Consider the following 22,746-nt stretch of genomic DNA (forward strand, 5'->3'; position numbering starts at 1 on the left):
CTTTTAATAAAGGGGGCAAAACACGGTATTAAGAACTGGGGTATGTAAACTTTTGATCAGGGTCATTTGGGTAGTTTCTGTTGCCATTATGATTTAAAAAGAGTAAACACAGTTGATTGATAATAAATGGCTTCAGCCAAACACTAAACACGAGTGAAAGAAATGTTTTTGTGTTATCATTCATATTCTCTGAAAAATGGCCAAGTCGTCATAAATTCTGCCAGGGTATGTAAACTTATGAGCACAACTGTACACACACACACCATAGTTTATAGACACTTCACACAAACCAATCAATCAATATACACTTATTGAGATTTTTTTTTTTTAATCAAAAAGGTATATATGTAAAACAGAATACATTTTAACCAAAATTCATGAAGAAATTTGATTTTTTTTTTTTATTATTATTGAATATGTTTTATAGCAGAAGATAAAAAAAATTTGTTTTTTTCGAATTTTTTCATTTACCGGTATATAACACAAAAAAAAAAAAAAAAAAAAGTGATCAAATACCTCCAAAAGAAAGCTGTATTTACGTGAAAAAAAAAATATAAAATTTAATTTGGATAGTGTTGCATGACCGTGCAATCACCAGTTTGGTGGTCAGAGGAGGAGGATTTCAACAAAAACAGTAACCAGCAACACATCACATTGACGGTCATTGTCCCTTGTGCCGATTTTGTTATTTTTAGCTAAGCCTAGACTTTCATATGAGAGACTCCAGATTGTACTTAGAATGGCAGTCAAGCTGTAATTTACTGTTCTGAACTCGTGTTTCATGCAGCCTAACAAAGTCTATCTGCTTAGCTTCTGAACCTCTGTAGAGAAGACTTACACAGAGGCAGCTCTCTGTTTCATGTCATGGTGGCCTGTGTTTACCGAAAGATCAAAGTTAAGTGGAAGATAAAGCCAATCTCAAAGAACAGTGCCAAATGGAACTTACCAATAATGCGCGCAGTGACAGACTGCAGCAACGGGATGAACATTCGGTAGAACAAAAACAGACTCAACTGCAAAACAAAATGCAGAGCAGTTGATGCCATTGTAGGTCACACAGTGCAATCACCAAACTGCATATTAAAGTGGAACTCCAGCTTACATCTAATTTAGCCTTAAAGTGGCTGTAAAGTTTCAAGGTTTATTACCTTCATGTATTCTATGCATGAAGGTAAAAAAAAACTTTAAGGCCCCTTTCACACTTATACGACTTCAAAGTCGCGCGATTTTACCGCAATTTCGCAGCCGCTATTTTACCGCGATTTGGGAGCAGTACCACTTTGTACGACTTTGCCACAACTTTGGCATTAACCATTCTCAGCTTGTGCTTACAAAGTAGTGCTGAAATCGTGTCTATATTATTCAGGTACGATTTGCATACTACTTGAGGGTTTAACATTGAGGTCTATGGAGTACAACTCGCATAGAAGTCGGACCAAAGTAGTGCAGGGACTACTTTGAAGACGGCACGACTTAAAGTCGTGCCAATATGAATGGTAGTCATTGAAAATCATGGAGAATGACTTGTCATACGATTTTTGCAGTACAAAAATCGTGGGACAAGTCGTATAAGTGTGAAAGGGGCCTTAGTGTGCAGCACCCCATCGCACTCCAGCAATTTGCACGAGAGACTTGGCTCTCCCTCCACATTGGCTGAGACATTGGCTCCCGCTGCTGTCAATCACGGCCAGTGAGCCAATGAGAAGAGAGAGGGGATGGGTGGGGCCGGGCTGCGGCTCTGTATCGGTTTGCTTTGGGGGCACTTGGCAGGAGTGAGGGGCCCAGGAGCGCCGGTGGGGCACCCAAGAAGGAGGATCAGGGTTACTCTGTGCAAAACCACTACACAGAACAGACAAGTATAACATGTTTGTTATTTATCCTCTTTTTTTTTCTTTATGTAATGTTTATTTGAAAATTTTTCAGGTAACATACAAAAGGCATAAAACAAAACACAGTGTAAAAGAATAAAAAACATAGAAAAAGAATCCTCGGTAGTGTCAGGCATATTACGCAATGTAATGAATAGTAAAACAAGGGGGAAAATAAGGCACATTGAGCATCATACCCATATTTTATCTAATGAACATAAGCATAAATGTGTGGCCTCAAATGACCCACCCCCCCCCCCCGGCATGATGCTACTGGTGACTTAGACCCAATAACGTGGATAGCAAACTACGTAGGACTAAGAAGCAAAATAAAATAAAACAAAACATAGTATAACTGCACTCCGTGAAACATTCAGGTCTGTTTCAGGTATGTGGGCATAATGGCCAATCTGATGCGACTCAGAAGCAGGAGCCTCTACATCCCCATCAACGGAAGGGACTGCCACGTATGGGGACCCCTGAGAGGCCATGTCCGTGTAATGTACCCAAGTGGCCCATATACTATAGAACTTGTCATACCAATCTTTACATGTCACCATTCATTCCTCTGCAGCCATTATGTTATTCACCTAGAGGATCCATTCAGCGCGTGTAGGAATTTGTGGTCTCTTTCAATATATCGGAATTAACCTTCTGGCCGCATTGAGTAAATGAGGCAGTACGGACTTGCGGTAATGGCTGAGAGGAATGGAAGGGACATGCAGCAAAAACTCCAGTGGGGAATCTGGAACCTCAATGTCTAGAACAGCTTTAAATTTGGGAACTTATACATCTTGCCAGTAGGGCTGTATCTTAGGACACTCCCACCAAATGTGTAGGAACGTACCCCTGAGGCCACATTCCCTCCAACAAGTGTCGGACACAGACGGGTAAATCCTGGCAAGCTTAGAGGGGACTCTATACCACCGGGTAAGTATCTTAAAACTGTTCTCCTGCATTTTTGTGTCCACCGAACTCGAATGTGTGAGTCGGTAGAGATGGTCCAACAGTGTCGACATGCTGAATGTCCCTCTCCCACTCCCTTATAGATAGTCTTTCCCTCGCTCTCCATCGACTGCAGCATCTTACACAACACATATATAGCATGGGGGAGTAGCAGAAGTGGACATACAGAGCCACTCAAAGGGGGATGCCATGGTGGGCGAGCGAATAGCCTGGGGTAGGCTGCAAAGTGTTGGAGCTCTCTATAGCGCCATTCATCCATAGGGAAGAGTGTTTGTTATTTATCTTAAACCTGCCTTTAATATCATGTTAAAAAAAAAAAAAAAAACTGTCCCCTCCCACCTCCTAACACCTATGCTAACTAACCTCTATAGGAAAGAGGTCTATACTTGCCTATTTTCATTTTCTGGACCAGTTATGTGATCTGGCTCCCCTGTGTCAGCCAGCATGGCTGCAGGGGAGCGGAGTGAGTGCCAGCAATGGATAAGCCATTGAAGCCTATGGCTGACGTCACTGCGCCAAGCTTTACCAGTCATCATTGGAGCACTCTCTACTCTCCCTGCAACTGAAGCTGGCTGTGACTGGACCAGAACAGGCTGACATAGGGGAGATCATGTGACTGGACCAGAACAGGCTGAAAATAGGCAAGTCTATGCATCTTTCTTACACAGGTTAGTTAGTTAGCATAGTGTTAGGATGGAGGAAGGGACAGTTTTAAAGTTCACTTTTTTTTTTTTTTAACCGCTTGCCGACCAGCCGTCGTCATTACACTCCGGCAGGTCGGCACGATCCCGCGAACCGTCATAGCTATACGACGCACAGCGGGGGTGCCGATGCTCGTGGCCGACGGTCGCCAGCCATAAGCGATCACGAGCACCAGAGACAGAAGACGGAAGTGTGTGTGTAAACGCACAAATCCCTGTTCTGCTCTGAGAGGAATGACAGATCGTGTGTTCCTATTAGCTAGGAACCATGATCTGTCACTTCCTCTAGTCAGTCCCCTCCCCCTCCAGTTAGAATCACCTCCCAGGGAACACATTAACCCCTTGATCGCCCCCTAGTGTTAACCCCTTCACTGCAAGTGACATTTTTACAGTAATCAATGCATTTTTATAGCACTGATCGCTGTATAAATGCCAATGGTCCCAAAAATGTGTCAAAATTGTCCGATGTGTCCACCATAATGTCGCAGTCACAATTAAAAAAAAATTAAAAAAAAAAAAAAAAACGCAGATCGTCGCCATTACTAGTAAAAAAAAAAAAATTAAAATGCTATAAATCTATCTCCTATTTTGTAGACGCTATAACTTTTGCGCAAACCAATCAATATACGCTTATTGCGTTTTTTTACCAAAAATATGTAGAAGAACACATATCGGCCTAAAGTGATAAAAAAAATTAGCTTTTCTTTAAAAAAAAAACAAAAAATGGGGATACTTATTACAGCAAAAAGTACAAAATATTGTTTTGTTTTGTTTTTTTTCAAAATTGTCACTATTATTTTGTTTATAGTGTAAAAAATAAAAAAACCACAGGAGGTGATCAAATACCACCAAAAGAAAGCTCTATTTGTGGGAAAAAAAGGACGTCGATTTTGTTTGGGTGCAACGTCTCAGGACCGCGCAATTGTCAGTTAAAGCGACGCAGTGCCGAATCACAAAAAATGGCCTGGTCATTGAGCAGCCAAATCTTCCGGGGCTGAAGTGGTTAAATAGATGCACATCAACAAATGTGCATTTATTTATTTATTTTTATTAGGCGCCTGGAAAGCAGATCATGGGTGCAATCTCCTGCAGACTGTAATGCTGGCCATACATTATACAGAAAATCGGCCGAACACATTTTCGAAAAACGAACGTTCGACCGTGACCGCAAACGATCGTGCCATCATGTAATGACCGATAAATTGTTTAGTGGACATGAATAAATAATTTTTTGTTCGTTTTTTTACATATACCTAGTGCAGACAGTTCGGACGGGAAACACATTAACCTTGCAATTTATCGTACGTTCGGCAGAAATTTTCCAAACTTCCCGTTCGTTTTTTTTCCACAAAAACGTCACAAACGATTATCGATTTGTGCCCATTAACTTGCCGAAAAATGAACGAAGTGTCTATACGAACGATTTTTCGGCCGATTTTTCGTATAGTGTATGGCGAGCATTAGTCCCCTCCAACAGGCAGGGAGTTACTGAACGGCAGCAGGATTCAACATGTGACAGGTTATTAAAGGTGAACTTACCCTTTAAAAGCAGAGATATGCAATTAGCGGACCTCCAGCTGTTGCAGAACTACAAGTCCCATGAGGCATAGCAAGACTCTGACAGCCACAAGCGTGACACCCAGAGGCAGAGGCATGATGGGACTTGTAGTTGTGCAACAGCTGTAGGTCCGCTAATTGCATATCCCTGCTTTAAAGTGTTACTAAACCCAGGACTCTGCATTCACTATATATGGTCTCCCACAGTACTCAGAAATGCAATTATTTTAGTAAATAAAAACCTTTTCTCACCAGCGGTATATAGAAGACTTGTGACTTCTATCAGTGTCTGGTGAAAGCTTGTAGGAGGAGTTTTCATTCTCCCCTGACTGTCCTATGAGGCTGCAGGACCCCTGACCCTCTGTCTGGACAGTGCTGATCACATGCACTCTCCCAAGAAAAAAACCAAAACAAAAAAAAAAAAAAACAAAAAAAAAAAACAAAAAAAAAACAAAAAAAAAAACAAACACTCTCTAGCAATACACACCAAACTGAGCATGTGCAGAGTGTCCCCGAGCTCTGTACTATCAGGAGATGGATTGGGGACAGTGGAAAATGGGGAGGATCGGAGAAGACAGGATCACACAAACTTTTTTTTTTTTTTTTTTACACAATACAGAGGATTAAGCCCTTAGTGAGTATAACAAGCATGCTTTACTGCATATACACACCGATTTTACTCTTGTGGGTTTAGGAACACTTTAAGGCTAGTTAGGTGTAAGCTGAAATTCCACATGAACTATTACAGAACACTAAAAAAAAAAACATTTGAATCTAAAAAGAAAAAGGAACGCCATACCCAGAATACACCACCGTTCCATGCACAACACTGAAATATTCGGGTGACAATACGCGGTTCACTGAGGAGGCAAGGGAAAATTTGGTTAATGTGGTATTACAGTAAATCAGGTTCAGGTTCCATTCAGGTTTTACATTTTTGCAGTCTATATCCCATCTACTGTATCCTGCAATAAACACAAAAGACAGAAGGAGGTCAACAATGAAGTATGTGGGCCGGGCTGCACAGGGTACAGAAATGGTATAGTATCTGCCAATGTCTACATTGTGACAAACAACGCAATGCATAAAAAAAACGGAAGCAGTTTTTTTCTATTGAGGGTTTTTATTTCCCTGCAATACTCAAAAATACCCCCAAGAAAAACAGGTTTTTGTAGTAGGTCTGCTTTAAAGCTGAACTCTGGGTTAAGCAAATATTGTCTAAATACAAGGGTCATGGGTATTCTTCCTTGAGCCTAGGTTCACATATGTGCAATGCGGGAACCAGCGTGATTACAGCGCCGGTTCCTGCATCGCATCTCTCCCACAGGCAGCCCACACTGCCCTCTGCAAACCGCTGCGGGTGTCAATACATTGTTAACCACTTCATTACCCGCCTATAGTAATATGACGTCTGCAGATGGGATCTCCCATCCTGGGCGGGCGTCATGTAATGTCCTCGGCTTTCTAGGGGGCACAAGTGCGTCACCTAGGAGCCGTTGCGCTTGCGCCAGCGGCCGCGATGTCCGCTGGGCACCCACGATCGCTCGTGACAGAGCAGGAACATGGATCTGTTTGTTTAAACACACACATCCACGTCCTGCCAGGGGAGAGGAGACAGATCGTGTTGTTCCTAGTATATAGGAACACCGATCGGTCTCCTCCCCCAGTCAGTCCCTTCCTCCCCACAGTTAGACCCCTTTCACACTGGGGTGGTTTGCAGGCGTTATTGCGCTAAAAATAGCGCCTGCAAACCGACCCAAAACAGCCTCTGCTGTTTGTTTAGTGTGAAAGCCCGAGGGCTTTCACACTGAAGCGGTACGCTGGCAGGAGAAGAAAAAATCTCCTGCAAGCCGCATCTTTGGAGCGGTGAAGGAGCGGTGTGTATTCACCGCTCCTAAACCGCTCCTGCCCATTGAAATCAATGGGACAGCGCGACTATAGCCGCGCTATACGAGTGGTTTTAACCCTTTTTCGGCCAACAGCGGGGGGTTAAAACCGCACCGCTAGCGGCCGAATACCGCGGTAAAACAGCGCTAAAAATAGCGCTGTTTTACCGCTGACGCCCCCTACCACCCCAGTGTGAAAGCAGCCTAAGAATCACTCCCTAGGTAACACATTTAACCCCTTGATCGCCCCCTAGTGTTAACTTCTTCCCTGCCAGTGACATTTATACAGTAATCAGTGGCTATTTATAGCACTGATCGCTGTATAAAATGTCAATGGTCCCAAAATAGTGTCAAAAGTGTCCGATCTGTCCGCCGCAATCACGATAAAGATTGCAGATCACCGCCATTACTAGTAAAAAAAAAAAAAAATTATATTAAAAAAAATGTCATAAATCAATAACCTATTTTGTAGGCACTATAGCTTTTGCGCAAACCAATCAATATACGCTTATTGCGATTTTTGTATCAAAAATATGTAGAACACATATCGGCCTAAACTGAGGAAAAAATTTTATTTTTGTTTTTTTAAATTTGTTTTTTTTTATAGCAAAAAGTAAAGAATAGTGTTTTTTTTTTTTTGTTTATAGCGTAAAAAAAAAAAAAGCCGCAGAGGCGATCAAATACCACCAAAAGAAAGCTCTATTTGTGGGGAAAAAATTATCAAAATTCATTTGGGTGCAGTGCTGCACGATCACGCAATTGTCATTCAAAAGGTTAAAGCGTTGAAAGCTGAAAATTGGCCTGGGCAGGAAAGGGGGTGAAAGTGCCCGGTATCCTAGTGGTTAATGACACCCCCAGATCGGGTCACAGATCGCAGTGCGAACTGTGAACTCGCACATGAATCGGATCGCATCGGAGAACACCCATACGATCCAATTCTAGTGCGGGGGGAAAAAAAAAAAAAAAAAGTCCCTGCACTATTTTTGTGCAAATCCAATGCGAGTTCAGCCATACGGCTGTATGGCTGAACTCGCACTGCACAGACATCGCATGTGATCAGCACCAGGTGCGAATCACATGCGATGTCTGAGATCGCACATATGTGAACCTAGGCTTAATCTCGGTGTGCTTTGTGTGTTTCTTCCAGATCTGTGCAGTAATCCAGTGTGAGACTTTCCCTTTAATAAAGACCGCTCACTGCTGCTCTCTCCCCTTGTGCAGGGTGACTGGTCTTGTCTCCGCCCCCTTCTGTAGTTTTCTGCAGGCAGCCTGTAGTGGGTGGGACCTGCTGGGTCCCTCCCACAGCTCTACTCAGGCTATGTACAGCACAGTGTTTAGGTCATCGCTATTTTTACTAGGTATTATCTAGGTTTGCAAAGACATTAGGTCCACACAAAAGTGAATTTATATTCTTTACGGCTATGGAGGAATATATTTAAATGATTTTTAATTTTTTTTTTTCAAGTCAGTGATGACTTGACTACCCACCACCAAGACTCCTGCATGGTGGGATCTCACCCGGATGGGCATCCCTGGAATAGGGGAGATGGAGAACGGGAAATTGTTGTTGTTTTTTTTTTTTTATATTTTTCCTTTGCTTGTACAAACATTTAGTTGCTGGTCCCGCGAGGCTACTTCAATTTTTGTACTGGTAACTGTTTTCTATTGTTTACTTATGTTTTATAGAAAATTAATAAAAAACAGAAAATTTACAACAAAAAAAAATAAAAATCAATAAATAAAAAAAGATTTTTGTTTGGCCCAGAGTTCAGCTTTAAGTTATAACAATAAACAGCCTAGGTTTTGGCAACCACACATACAGAAGCGAAGTACAGTATGTAATGAGAGAGATTCTGGGAAGTTATCCTGGAAGGAATTGTTTATTTTGGAGAGCACTTCAAACTGCAGATCAGAAGAACTCACTTCTCCGGCTTCCTCTCCTCACTCTGAGCCCTCCGCTGTGCCAGGGCACTACTTGCCCGTCTCCTTCTCTGCTCTTCTCTTCTCTGCTGGATCCGGGCATCGAGCTTAGAGATCGTACAAATTCCCCAAATGGAATCTTTAATACCCTGCACAATATAAAAACGCCTTTTTATTATTAATGTCAATCGCCATTAAGCACAGCCCTTGCATTTAAAAGATGAAGCAGATGGGAAAGACGGCATATAAGAAAAAACGAATATTAAACATTTAAAAGTAGTATTAAACCCATAGTAGAACGGTGCTCTTTACACTTTAATTTTGGACAGAGCAGAGAAGGATTAGAACACCTGCCAGGTTTTTAATCGCTGTCTGTGTCCCCGGTAAGGTCATTCACCCGCTCTATTTGTCCTGTTTATCATTATGAAAAGAAAAAAAAAAAAATCCCAAATTTTGTGTTCTTATCAGAACAGGAAGAGAGGGGAAATCTTCCAATGGAAACCTGGGGGGGGTCTCAAGGGATTCCCCTAATTTGCAGGGATTTCCTCTCACTTCCTGTTTTGGCTACAAGACAGGAAGTGACAGTAAATCTAACCAATGGGACACAGATGGCAAGAAAACAAAAACAAAACAAAACAAAAAAACAAAACAAAAAACACAAAAAAAAAAGCAAAAACAAAACACACAACTGATGGGTTATTTTCACAATAAAAAGTTTTATTTTATGAAGGCAAAAAATCAAACAATATTAAAATTTTTTAAATTGTATCACAGGTATAATAAAAAACCGTATGAATAAACAATGGTAGGTATGATCGCGGCCAAATAATGCGTTATAAGTCTCTTTATCATGTGTAGTCAAATACTGTATTTATCGGCATAGAACACACACACAGGCGTATAACACGCACCTTCATTTTAGGAAGTTTCAAGAAAAAAAAAATCAAATTTGAAATAAAGAACTTTGAAGCAAAATAAGGGTCAGTGCCCATCAATGCATCCTCACCATTGCCCATCTGCAGCCTGATCAATGCCCATCTACAGCCTCACAGTTGCCAATTAATGCAACTTGATGAATGCCCATCTACAGCCTCACAATTGCCAATCAATGCAGCTTGATCAATGCCCATCTGCAGCCTCACCTCAGATTACTGCTGCCTTGGAGGGGACAGGGAGGGGGGCAGGACGAGCGCTGTCAGATTACATACAAGTGTGAATCTCCTGTTTACTCGCCCGCCTCCTGGACTGGCTTCTATGATAAACAGAACGTTGGTCCAATGGCGGCCCAGGAGACGGGACTTCCTATTACAGAGGCCGTTGGGTAAACAGGAGATTCTCGCTGTATGTAATCTGACGGCGCTCGTCCCGCCCCTCTCCCTGTTCCCTCCTAGGCAGCCCAAATTGCAGTATCAGCGTATAACACGCACACACTATTTGCACATGATTTTCAAGGTGAAAAAGTGCGTGTTATACGCCAATAAATACAGTATATCATACAGAAATATAGAAAAAGAAAAACAGAAATGACAGGTTAGGCAAATAAAATAACATGTGATGTTGTTTTAGCTAAAGTTTGAATAATTTATTTATGGACCAGGAATTTTTTTTATATTAATACCTAGGAAAAGGAGTGGATGGTACTCCAGGAAAAGGTATAAATATTACTATTTGATTCCTATTCTTGGGGGTGACACTGAAAATCCGGACAAAGCCCTCACCTTGTTGTTATTAGGTGGATTTATTAGATATTTATATTTCCTATCAGATTCCTGTAGGGTCTCCGACGGTGTGAACATGTTCCAGGGTCTCCACGTTTTGTGGAATTGTGTCGTATTTTCTTTTTTTTATGGCAATTGTTTCTTCCATTTGGTAAATGGTGTTGATTTTTAGTAGCCAGTCTTTTTTTTACTGAAGGTGTGTTTCTCATTTTCCAGGATAGCGATATTAATGCCTTGGCAGCATTTTTAAAAGGCGGCGTGACAGAGTTCTTATATTTTTTTATAGGAAAAAAGTGATTTACATGTAAAAAGACAACATGCTGTATCCAGAGTGAGTTGTGTGTCCAACTGACGGGTTATAATCGTCCCTATCTAGAGCTGCACAATTAATCGTCAAGAATTGTTATCGCGATCTTGACTAAAGTGTTTTAACAATTCTTTCTATGCAAAGAATTCTCTCTGCTCTTCTGAAGCCAAACAGCCCTCAAAAGAAAGGAAGAGAAAAACTGGGCAGTCTGCCAAGAATCAAAACATTCTTTATCAGTTGAACTTAAGTATAAACATTGTAACAATTTGTCAATGGAATAGACTTTGTGTGTAAGTGAAAAAAAAGTTTAACCACTTAAACACTAAACCTTTTTCTGACATTTGTTGGTTTCAAGTTAAAATCTTTTTTTTTTTTTTGCTAGAAAAATTACTTAGAACCCCCAAATATTATATATATATTTTTAGTAGAGACCCTAGAGAATAAAATGGTGGTTGTTGCAAAATTTTATGTCACACTGTATTTGCAAATCTTTCAAATGCAAGTCTTTCAAATGCAATTTAAAAAAAAAAATTACTTTAATGAATAAAAAAAAACAACAAAAAAAACACAAAAAAACTAACCAGTAAAGTCAGCCCAGTTCGTGAGAATCGTTAGCAAAGTTCGTGAGAATCGTGATCTTTTTATTCTAAGCAAAAAAATCGTGATTCTCATTTTGTCCAGAATCGCGCAGCTCTAGCCCTATCCAAAATGAAAAAAAAAAAAAAAAAAAAAAAAGACGTTTTGCCTATAGGTTTACTTTAAAAACAACTCAAATAGTAGAAAAAACACATACTTTCTGTTACTGTGCCTTTAAAGTGGTTCTAAAGCCTTAAGATGAAAAAACTTCTGTGCTGCAGATTTCTCCCCAGCCCCCCTCATTCCTACCTGAGCCCGATCCAGTGACGTCCACCCTGGGCAGATTGATAGCAGCGGTACGAAGGAACCGGGGGGGGGTGGGGTGGGGGTGGGTTGGGTCTGAGTTTCTCGGTCTGTGTCAATAGAAGCAGACAGAGCGGCTCGGGACTGACCATGCACAGGTGCCCCCAATGGAATGTGGCTTTCCATGGGGGCACTTGCCAAAAGAGAAGGAGCTTGGAGCTGCGGTGGGGGAACCAAAAGAGGAGGAGGAACGGGGCTGCTCTGTGCAAAACCATTACACAGAGCAGGTATGACCTGTTTGTTATTTCATAAAAAAAATAAAAAAGAAAGAATTCCTACTTTACGATTTTACCTTTCCTGAGTGCCTCTATTCAGTGTTCCCCAAACTTCCGATTGGGAAATTGTACCCTGAGCACACCAGAAATCCACAGGACTACATGTCCCATGGCTCCTTGTGCACAGCTTTCAGACACATACAGCATGGACCACTATGCTGAAGGCATACGAGAAAGTCCTGACAGCGGCACACCGGGAAAAATTTCCAAAAGTCTTTATTGTAAAATTAGGATCATACAGTATACAGGACACCGTGGCAAAAAAAAGTACAGGCAATCAAGTAATTAGCTGATTGCCTGTACTTTTTTTTGCCACGGTGTCCTGTATACTGTATGATCCTAATTTTACAATAAAGATTTTTGGAAATTTTTCCCGGTGTGCGGCTGTCCGGACTTTCTTGTATACCTTCAGCATGATTCAGCATTAGCCAGCACCTAGGGCTCTTTACTCTCAGGGACAATCATTTGGTTTACACCTGGTTTGAATCTATACCTGTGCGGTGAAGACTCTCTAGCATAGACCACTAGTGCTCTTTCGCTGCGTTTGACTAACGCATGTGCAGTAAAGACCGTTGCCTGCTCTACATTCTGATGCCGTGTTCTACTGATGGATGCATAGTTCGGGCAGCAGCCAATACTGCGGACACATTCATCAAATACAGCAAGAGGGTGTAGGATGGACTTAGGCTTGTACTGCGCATGCATGGGCTGAACACAGCAAAAGAACGCTAGCGGCCTGTACTGTTCATGTGTCAGGCGACCACCACACCAGAGCTCTGCCCCTACTGTGAATGTTTCAGCCTAGCATGGCACCAAATGTCATGTGTATATTCAGTCCTGGCAAGGAGCGCACACTTTACGGTGGCTCCAGGGAGACCCTGCAACGCAATTGAGGCACCCTATAGGCAGAAAAGACCTTCGGGGCTGATTATCCTGTAAAAGCTGCACAAAAAGTGGTCAGGAAACAATGGTGATATAAAAAAGTATTATTCAATTTTTTTTTAGTGGTGGTGTTTATTTTTCATGGCAAGTGAAATGGCTAATCCAGCAACCCCTACAACTGCGGTGAAGTTAGAAAGTCCATTCAGTTTACCATTTTCCCTCTGTAATGCACTCCAGCAACATTTCACAGAGCTCCTCACATGGTGAGATGGGTGTGTGCGCTTCTCCTTGTGTTCTGCAACAACCAGATTCAAACTGCCAAAGCAGGTCTGAATTGGATTGGTAGTTGTAAAAAAAAAAAAAAAAAAAAAAAAAAAAAAAAAAAAAAAAAAAAACATACTACAGTAATACCTCGGATTGCGAGTAACACGATTAATGAGCGTTTCGTAATGCAAGCTATTTATTAAAAATCCTGATTTGGTTTGCGAGCGTTGTCTCCCAAAACAAGCAGGATTCAAGCCTCTGCGGTGTGCAGTACCGCATTTGGCCAGAGGAGTGGGGGCGCCGGTGACACTCGGAAACACCCCGTACCTGAGCCTCTCCGAGTGTTTCTGAGTGCATCTGAGTGGCTCTGAGTGTCTCTAGCGCCACTGACATCTGGCGACATACGGTACTACATACAATAGAAGTCACTGTGGAACGAATTATCTGAGTTTCCACTGACTTCTTTGGGGAAACTCGCTTTGATATACGAGTGCTTTGGATGACAAGCATTCTTCCCAAACAAATTATGCTCGTAATCCAAGGTACTACTGCGTCAGTATGAAAATCATAGAATGAAGCTGCAATGGATTGTGTTTGGGAACACTTCTCCTGCATTACAAAAACATTTTATGTTCCACAATTTGCGCAACCTATATTTTTGGGGAATACTACTTCATTGCACACAACTGCAATTTACTCCCCATTATTTGTACAAAATAAAAGTGTTGTAGAGTAAATACATAACAAACTGCGTGTGCCCGTTAAATGGCGATACCAAAAATTATCAAACTGAAAGAACAAACAAGAAAAAAAAAACGCTTTACAAACATTTTAAATCAGAGAGCCCACAGATAAAAATTAAAGCAAACTCACAGCTGCTACTGAGCAGGTTTTAACCTGAACATTCTTTGGACATAACAGACACGTCCAAAGCAGAGAACTAGTTAAACCCAGTGGTGTCCAGATTTAAAAATATTATATTATATATGCAATGCAAGGGGTTCAGTCTTGGGGACCTTTTCACACCAATGAAACTACCAGGGATGGTAGCTGAGCTTATCAAAAGTCACATGTACAGCGCCTTGAAATGTTCCACATTTGGTCATGTTACAACCAAAAACGGAAATGTATTTAATTGGGATTTTATGTGATAGACCAACACAAAGTGGCACATAATTGTGAAGTGGAAGGAAAATAAAGGGTTTTCAAATTTTTTTACAAATAAATATGTGAAAAGTGTGGGGGGGCATTTGTATAGTGTCCCCCCGGAGTCAATACTTTGTAGAACCGCCTTTCACTGCAATTACAGCTGCAAGTCTTTTTGGGGATGTCTCTACCAGCTTTGCACATCTAGAGAGGACATTTTTGCCCATTCTTCTTTGTAAATATCTCAAGCTCTGTCAGATTGGATGGAGAGCGTCTGTGAACAGCAATTTTCAAGTCTTGCCACAGATTCTCAATCGGATTTAGGTCTGGACTGTGACTGGGCCATTCTAACACATGAATATGCTTTGATGTAAACCATTCCATTGTAGCTCTGGCTGTATGTTTAGGGTCGTTGTCCTGCTGGAAGGTGAACCTCCGCCCCAGTCTCCAGTCTTTTGCAGACTCTAACAGGTTTTCTTCTAAGATTGTCCTGTATTTGGCTCCATCCATCTTTTCATCAACTCTGACCAGCTTCACTGTCCCTGCTGAAGAAAAGCATCCCCACCACATGATGCTGCCACCACCATGTTTCACAGTGTGGATGGTGTTTTCAGGGTGATGTGCAGTGTTAGTTTCCCCCCACACAGCGTTTTGCATTTAGGGCCAAAAAGTTCAATTTTGGTCTCATCTGACCAGAGCACCTTCTTCCACATGTTTGCTGTGTCCTCCACATGGCTTATCGCAAACTGCAAACAGGACTTCTTATGGCTTTCTTTCAACAATGTCTTTCTTCTTGCCACTCTTCCATAAAGGACAGATTTGTGGAGAACACGACTAATAGTTGTCCTGTGGACAGATTCTCCCACCTGAGCTGTGGATCTCTGCAGCTCCTCCAGAGTTACCATGGACCTCTTGGCTCTTCTCTGATGAATGTTCTCCTTGCCCGGCCGGTCAGTTTAGGTGGACGGCCATGTCTTGGTAGATTTGCAGTTGTGCCATACTCTTTCCATTTTCGGATGATGGATTGAACAGAGCTCCGTGAGATGTTCAAAGCTTGGGATTTTTTTTTATAACCTAACCCTGCTTTAAACTTCTCCACAACTTTATCCCTGACCTGTCTGGTGTGTTCCTTGGCCTTCATGATGCTGTTTGTTCACTAAGGTTCTCTAACAAACCTCTGAGGGCTTTACAAAAAATCTGTATTTATACAGAGATTAAATTACACACAGGTGGACTCTATTTATTAACTAACTCTGGGCATCAGTTTCCCTCAGTGCTGCCTCCCAAGCTCCAGCTGACATCCGGAAAATCATAGATCTGATACAGACAAACCATCGGGATCTTTTCCAATAATATTTAGCAGCAGCCCTGCGGAAGGGGGAGTGCTCTGGCCCCCAAAATGCGTTAGCTTTATTTCTATCATCTGTACTCTCAAATAAAGCGTTTTTTATATTCACATCTATTGTACATTGGGCGCTCCTATACACTCACCTCCTATTTGCTAATTAGGTGACTTCTGAAGGCAATTGGTTCCACTAGATTTTAGTTAGGGGTATCGGAGTAAAGGGGGCTGAATACAAATGTACCCCCCACACTTTTCACATATTTGTTTTTAAAAAATTTTGAAAACCATTTATCTTTTTCCTTCCACTTCACAATTATGTGCCACTTTGTGTTGGTCTATCACATGAAAACCCAATAAAAGACATTTCTGTTTTTGGTTGCAACATGACAAAATGTGGAAAATTTCAAGAGATATGAATACTTTTTCACGGGACTGTAGGTCCCAAGCCATTGGCTGAAGATCACATGACAACAAAGTGAAAACAGATTTATGGCGGTCTAGGGGTTAACAATTCTACCGTGACAAGTCCATTAACTCCTGGGGAATATCAGAGTGCCAAGACTGAGCGAACACCGCGGCAATAGACTCCGCCTACAATCAGGAATGTTTGCATCTGTCCATACTGGTGTAACTAGTTCATCCTACACATATCAACAGCACAGACAAATATCCACAATCAAAGCTCATTCTCTGTCATGCAGATGTTTAGCGTACCCGGACGAGGTCCTGGAGGAAGATTTTCAAGCTGTCGGCCATTTTCCACCTATGTACCACATCTGTTGCTTGACTATCAGCTGAAGGGATAAAGGAAACTTAGAGGCCCACAAGAGATCATCCTGGGGGGGAGGGGGAAGCTTGCACACCCCTGGGCCTGGAGAAGAGAGAAAGGAATAAGAAAAGTATTAGAGCATCAAGATCCAAGATCATTTATTTACAGAAATTCAAAACAAAAAAGGAGAAATGCCCCTAAAAAAACGGTATTCATTATTTAAAAGAAAATGATAAGTGGTTCTAAAGGCAGAAGGTTTTTTACCCTAAAGTAGTCTATGTATTTCTGGGTGCAGCTCCCCCCCCCATTTATACATACCTGAGCCTGATCTCGATCCAGCAATGTGCGCTAGAGCAAAGGCTCTCTCTCTCCTCATTGTCTTAGAGACAACAGCAGAAGCCATTGGCTCCTGCTGCTGTCAGTCACAGCCAGTGAGGAGGTTGGAGCCGAGTCCCACTGTTGTGTCAATAGATGCTCTATACCAAGGATATGCAAATAGAGGACCTCCAGCTGTCGCAGAACTACAATTCCCATGAGGCATAGCAAGACTCCGACAGCCACGAGCATGACACCCAGAGGCATGATGGGACTTTTAGTTGCTAATCGCATATCCCTGCTCTATACCTACCTTTCCAGCGGCCTCGTGTTTTTAAATCTCCAGGGAAAGGAGAAATCCTCCCTTGTAGGTTGGCTGCTCCTGTGCTGCAGGGATTTTAATGCTTGTTTAGGTCTACAGGATAGGTGTTCCCTACAGGTCAATTTAAACTCAGCGGCTGCACAGGCACAGCTGCTGCTCCCAATCTGACATCTGTTCGGGTTACCAAAGTGTGCGCCCAAATATTCTATTACAACTCCATTAAATTGCATTCTGATGCAACTAGGAGGTGAGGTTGGGCATCCTCTGAATTCATCTTTAGCCAAATTCTGAACTCACGCTCTCATTTTACAGATCATTCCTGTCCCACAGTGTGCCTCTTTGTTTACGGGTGCCGAGTACTGGGTCATTTCCCTCCCACAGTGTGCCTCTTTGTTTACTAGTGCAGACTACTGGGTCATTACCATCCCACAGTCTGCCTCTCTGTTTACGTGTGCCGAATAACAGTCATTACCGTCCCACTGTTTGCCTCTTTGTTTATGGGTGCCGAGTACTGGGTCATTTCCCTCCCACAGTGTGCCTCTTTGTTTACGTGTACCGAATAACGGGTAATTTCCCTCCCACAGTGTGCCTCTTTGTTTACGGGTGCCGAATAACGGGTCATTCCCCTCCCACAGTGTGCCTCTTTGTTTACGGGTGCCGAGTACTGGGTCATTACCATCCCACAGTCTTCCTCTGTTTACGTGTGCCGAATAAAGGGTCATTTTCCTCCCATGGTGTGCCTCTTTGTTTACGTGTGTTGAGTACTGGGTCATTTCCCTCCCGCAATGGGTCCCTTTGTTTACATGTGCCGAGTACTGGGTCATTACCCTCCCACCGCTTGCCTCTTTGTTTACGTGTGCCAAGTACTGGGTCATTACCGTCCCAAACTTTGCCTCTTTGTTTACGTGTGCCAAATAACGGGGCCTTTTCCTCCCATGGTGTGCCTCTTTGTTTATGTGTGTTGAGTACTGGGTCATTACCATCCCACAGTCTGCCTCTCTGTTTACGTGTGCCGAATAACGGTCGTTTCCCTCCCACGGTGCGCCCCTTTGTTTACGTGTGCCGAGTACTGGGTCATTACCGTCCCACTGTTTGCCTCTTTGTTTACGTGTGCCGAGTACTGGGTAATTACTGTCCCACAGGGTGCCTCTGTTTACTTGTGCCGAAAAACAGGTCACTTTCCTCCCACGGTGTGCCCCTTTGTTTAAGTTTGTTGAGTACTGGGTCACTGCAGTCTCAGTCTGCCTCTTTGTTTACGGGTGCAGACTACTGGGTCATTACCATCTCACAGTCTGCCTCTCTGTTTACGTGTGCCGAATAACGGGTCATTTCCCTCTTCCAGTGTGCCTCTTTGTTCACGTGTGTTGAGTACTGGGTCGTTTCCCTCCCACGGTGTGCCGAGTACTGGGTCATTACCACCCCACCGTTTGCCTCTTTGTTTACGTGTGCCGAGTACTGGGTAGTTACTGTCCCACAGGGTGCCTCTGTTTATGTGTCCTGAAAAACAGGTCATTTTCCTCCCATGTGTGCCCCTTTGTTTACGTGTGTTGAGTACTGGGTCATTCCCGTCTCACAGTCTGCCTCTTTGTTTGCATGTACTACTGGCAGGGTCACTCTCACCTTGCAGCCCGTTTCTGGTTTTCTGCTACGGGGCGGGTAGGACCCATGCAGCAGCGGCATGCAGCTCACTTGAGTAACAAAAAAAAAAAAAAAAAAAAGGGGGAGGCGGGCTGCAGGACAAAAATGAACGGGCACATAGCACACAAACAAAGAGGCAGACTGTGGGATGGAATCGACCCAGCCAGTAGCTCACATAAGCAAAGAGGCGGGAATGACTTAGCTCGCAGTGCATGTAAACAAAGGGGCAGATTGCGAGACTGGAGTTCCTTGGCCTGTAGCTCACTGGAATAAAGAGGACAGCTGCGGGACAAGAATGATTGGCTGGCCACTAATGTAAACAAATGTGAGTGGTGGGGTGGGAATAATCCATCTCACAAGTCATTGGAGTAATTGGTCTACAGGGAGGGAATGAACCAGCACGTAGCACACGTAAACAAAGAGGTGGACTGTGGGTCAGGAATGACCCGGCCCACAGCTTTCTGGAATAAAAGAGGAAGGCTGCGGGGCGAGAAAGATTGGCTGGCAGCTAATGTAAACAAAGAGGTGAGCGGTGGGCTGGGAATAAGCCATTCCACAAGTCATTAGAGCAATTGGGCTGCAGGGTGGGAATGAACCAGTATGTAGCAAATGTAAACAAAGAGGTGGACCATGGGGCAGGAATGACCTAGGTTGCGGCCCATTAAAATAAAGAGGAAGGCTGTGGGGGTGACAATTATTGTCTGGCCGCTAATCTAAACAAAGAGGTGAGCACTGGGGTGGAAATGACATCTCACTGGAGTAATAAACTTGGTGGGCTGCAGGGCGGGAATGAAGCGGCACATGGAACATGTAAACAAAGAGGCGGAGTGGGCGGGAATGAAGCGGCACATAGCACATGTAAACAAAGAGGCGGAGTGGGAGGGAATGAAGCGGCACATGGCACATGTAAACAAAGAGGCGGAGTGGGCGGGAATGAAGCGGCACATGGCACATGTAAACAAAGAGGCGGAGTGGGCGGGAATGAAGTGGCACGTAGCACATGTAAACAAAGAGGCGGAGTGGGAGGGAATGAAGCGGCACGTAGCACATGTAAACAAAGAGGCGGAGTGGGAGGGAATGAAGCGGCACGTAGCACATGTAAACAAAGAGGCGGAGTGGGCGGGAATGAAGCGGCACGTAGCACATGTAAACAAAGACGCGGAGTGGGCGGGAATGACCTGGCCTGCAGCTTACATAAAACAAAGAGGAAGGAATACGCTGGCCTGCAGTGCATGTAAACAAAGAGATGGACTGAGTGGGGCGGGAAAGACCCGATCCACAGCTCACTGGAATAAAGAAAGAGGAAGGCTGCAGGGTGAGGATGATGTGGCTGACCGCTAATCTAAACAAAGAGGTGAGCTGCGGGGGGGGGGGGGGGGGGGGGGGAGATACACAGATAAAAAAAATAAAAAAACACCAGCATAAAACATCATAATTTATACAGCCAACACAACACATGTCCAGGAGATAACCAGAAAAACAAACAAAAAACACACAAAGTACACAACACGTCCAATACCACAGAGCTTCAAGAGAATAAAAAACAAAGTGAATACACACAACAAAAAACAGGGAGCAACTTTACACACATAATACTACAACACAAACACACACAATACGACAACAAATACACACAAATAATATGAAAACACAATACGACAACACACAATACGACAACACACAATACGACAAATACACATAATACGACAAACACCTAAAATACAACAAATATACATAATACGACAACACAAAAACACATAATACGACACACACACACACACTACGATAACACACACATAATAAGAACACACACACACTAATGCTGCACAATTAATCGTCAAGAATCATTATCGTGATCTTGACTAAAGTGTTTCACAATTCTTTCTATGCAAAAAATTCTCTCTGCTCTTCTGAAGCCAACAGCCCTCAAGAAAGGAAGAGAAAAACCCGGGCAGTCCGCCAAGAATCACAACATTCTTTATCAGTTGAACTTAAGTATAAACATTGTAACAATTTGTCAATGGACTTCCTGTGTAAGTGAAAAAAGTTTAACCACTTAAACACTAAACCTTTTTCTGACATTTGTTGGTTTCAAGTTAAAATCATTTTTTTTTTTTTTTTTTGCTAGAAAATATTACTTAGAACCCCCAAACATATATATTTTTTTAGTAGACACCCTAGAGAATAAAATGGTGGTTGTTGCAATATTTTATGTCACGCTGTATTTGCGCAGCGGTCTTTCAAATGCAATTTTTTGGGAAAAAATTACTTTAATGAATAATAAAAAAAAAAAAAAATCTAACCAGTAAAGTTAGCCAATTTTTTTTTTTTTTTTTGTATAATGTGAAAGATTTTACGTCGCGAGAATAGTGATCTTTTTATCCTAAGCAAAAAAATCGTGATTCTCATTTTGGCCAGAATCGTGCAGCTCTAACACACACACACACACACACACACAATACAAAACACACACACACAATACGACAATACACACACCTAAAAATACAACAACACACAATACGACAAACACACACACACATAATACGATAACAAACACACACAAAATACGACAATACACACAATACGACAACACAAACACACACAATACGATAACACACAATGACAGAAATACCACAACACTGAAAACAAACAATAAAAAAGTAGAACACACACATAATACAACAAGACTAACATACCAACACAATGGCAGAAAAAAAAACTGTAAACACAAAACAAACACAATTAAAGACACACAAAAACAACTAAAATCAAACCCAAAAACAACAGAAACCAGACCACGACCCCAAAGCACACATTGTTTACATGTCACTTCCGGGGACACCCAGCTGAGGTCAGCCCTCTATAGATACACATTATTATGGACAATTATTGGGAAGGCTGGGCTGACATGGTGCTGCTGGGCCTCCCAGATCACCGGGGACGAACCTTCCCAGCCCGAAGGCTGTTCCCCCTTCCCCGGCATTCGCCCACCAGGACAGCTGGAGGAAACCGAACACCATCAACAACAACACAGCTCACCTGCAGTAACCTCCGGCTCCAATCCTAACACAACAGCCGGGCCCCGCCCGCACTGCGCATGTCCGAGAGCGCAGGGCATGCCGGGAGTTGGAGTCCTGGGGGCGCGCGGGGCAGGTCGGGCAACGAAGTCTGTGCGAGCGAGGAGGGGAGGGGTCACACTGAGCTCCTCCCACTTCGTTCTACCTCTGGAGGTGGCTTACTGGCGGGGAAGGAGGAGACGCTAAGCCCCGCCCCTCCAGTTTTACCTGCTCGCTGACTCAAAAGGTGGAGGTGTTAAGCCCCACCCCCCCAGTTTTACTCCTGTGGTTTCCATGGTGACGGAGGGTTACTTATTGTGACGGAGGGTTACCTATGGTGACGGTCATTCGTAGTTTCAGACGATATTTGTCGTTTCTTTTTTTTTTATTTCAAAATTCTAAAGCAATGTCAAGTCAATCAGAAACATTTTATGTACTACTGAAGGCAAAAACCTTTTTTTTTGTTTTGTTTTGTAAAACCTCTTAGGACAGGTATTTTCTCTCACACTTCTTGTTTACAAGTTTAAATTCCTATTTTTTTTGCTAGAAAATTACTTAGAACCCCAAACATTATAATTATTTTTAGCAGAGACCCCAGGGAATAAAATGGCGGTCGTTGCAATTTCTTATGTCACACGGTAATTGCGCAGTGGTTTTTCAAACGCAATTTTCTTTGGAGAGAATACACTTCAACCACTTAAGGACCCAAAGATTTTCCCAGTTAACCGCTTCAATACCGGGCACTTTCACCCCCTTCCTGCCCAGGACAATTATCAGCTTTCAGCGCTGTCGCACTTTGAATGACGATTGCGCGGTCATACAACACTGTACACATATGACATTTTTATCATTTTCGTCACACAGATAAAGCT

The 22,746-nt window shown here is 42.8% G+C and overlaps 1 protein-coding gene across 3 annotated transcripts in view; it reads right to left on the bottom strand.

Annotated features, from left to right (window-relative positions):
- Positions 1 to 21,998, bottom strand: part of EI24 (EI24 autophagy associated transmembrane protein) — a 31,731-nt gene extending 9,733 nt beyond the window's left edge. The window contains exons 1-5 of one of the 3 annotated variants that reach the window (XM_073603561.1): positions 21,858 to 21,998; positions 16,489 to 16,645; positions 8,902 to 9,047; positions 5,892 to 5,952; positions 947 to 1,013 (exon numbers count right to left, since the gene is read on the bottom strand). In XM_073603561.1, the coding sequence (XP_073459662.1) occupies positions 947 to 1,013; positions 5,892 to 5,952; positions 8,902 to 9,047; positions 16,489 to 16,530 (316 nt within the window). In that variant the 5' untranslated portion in view covers positions 16,531 to 16,645; positions 21,858 to 21,998. Of the gene's footprint in view, positions 1 to 946; positions 1,014 to 5,891; positions 5,953 to 8,901; positions 9,048 to 16,488; positions 16,646 to 21,641 lie in introns of all 3 variants that reach the window. The other 2 variants (XM_073603562.1, XM_073603563.1) reach the window with 2 other exon arrangements.
- Between the last annotated feature and the right edge of the window lie 748 nt (positions 21,999 to 22,746).

The sequence above is a fragment of the Aquarana catesbeiana genome, linkage group LG10 (genome assembly GCF_042186555.1).
Source record: "Aquarana catesbeiana isolate 2022-GZ linkage group LG10, ASM4218655v1, whole genome shotgun sequence".
Lineage (NCBI taxonomy): Eukaryota > Metazoa > Chordata > Amphibia > Anura > Ranidae > Aquarana > Aquarana catesbeiana.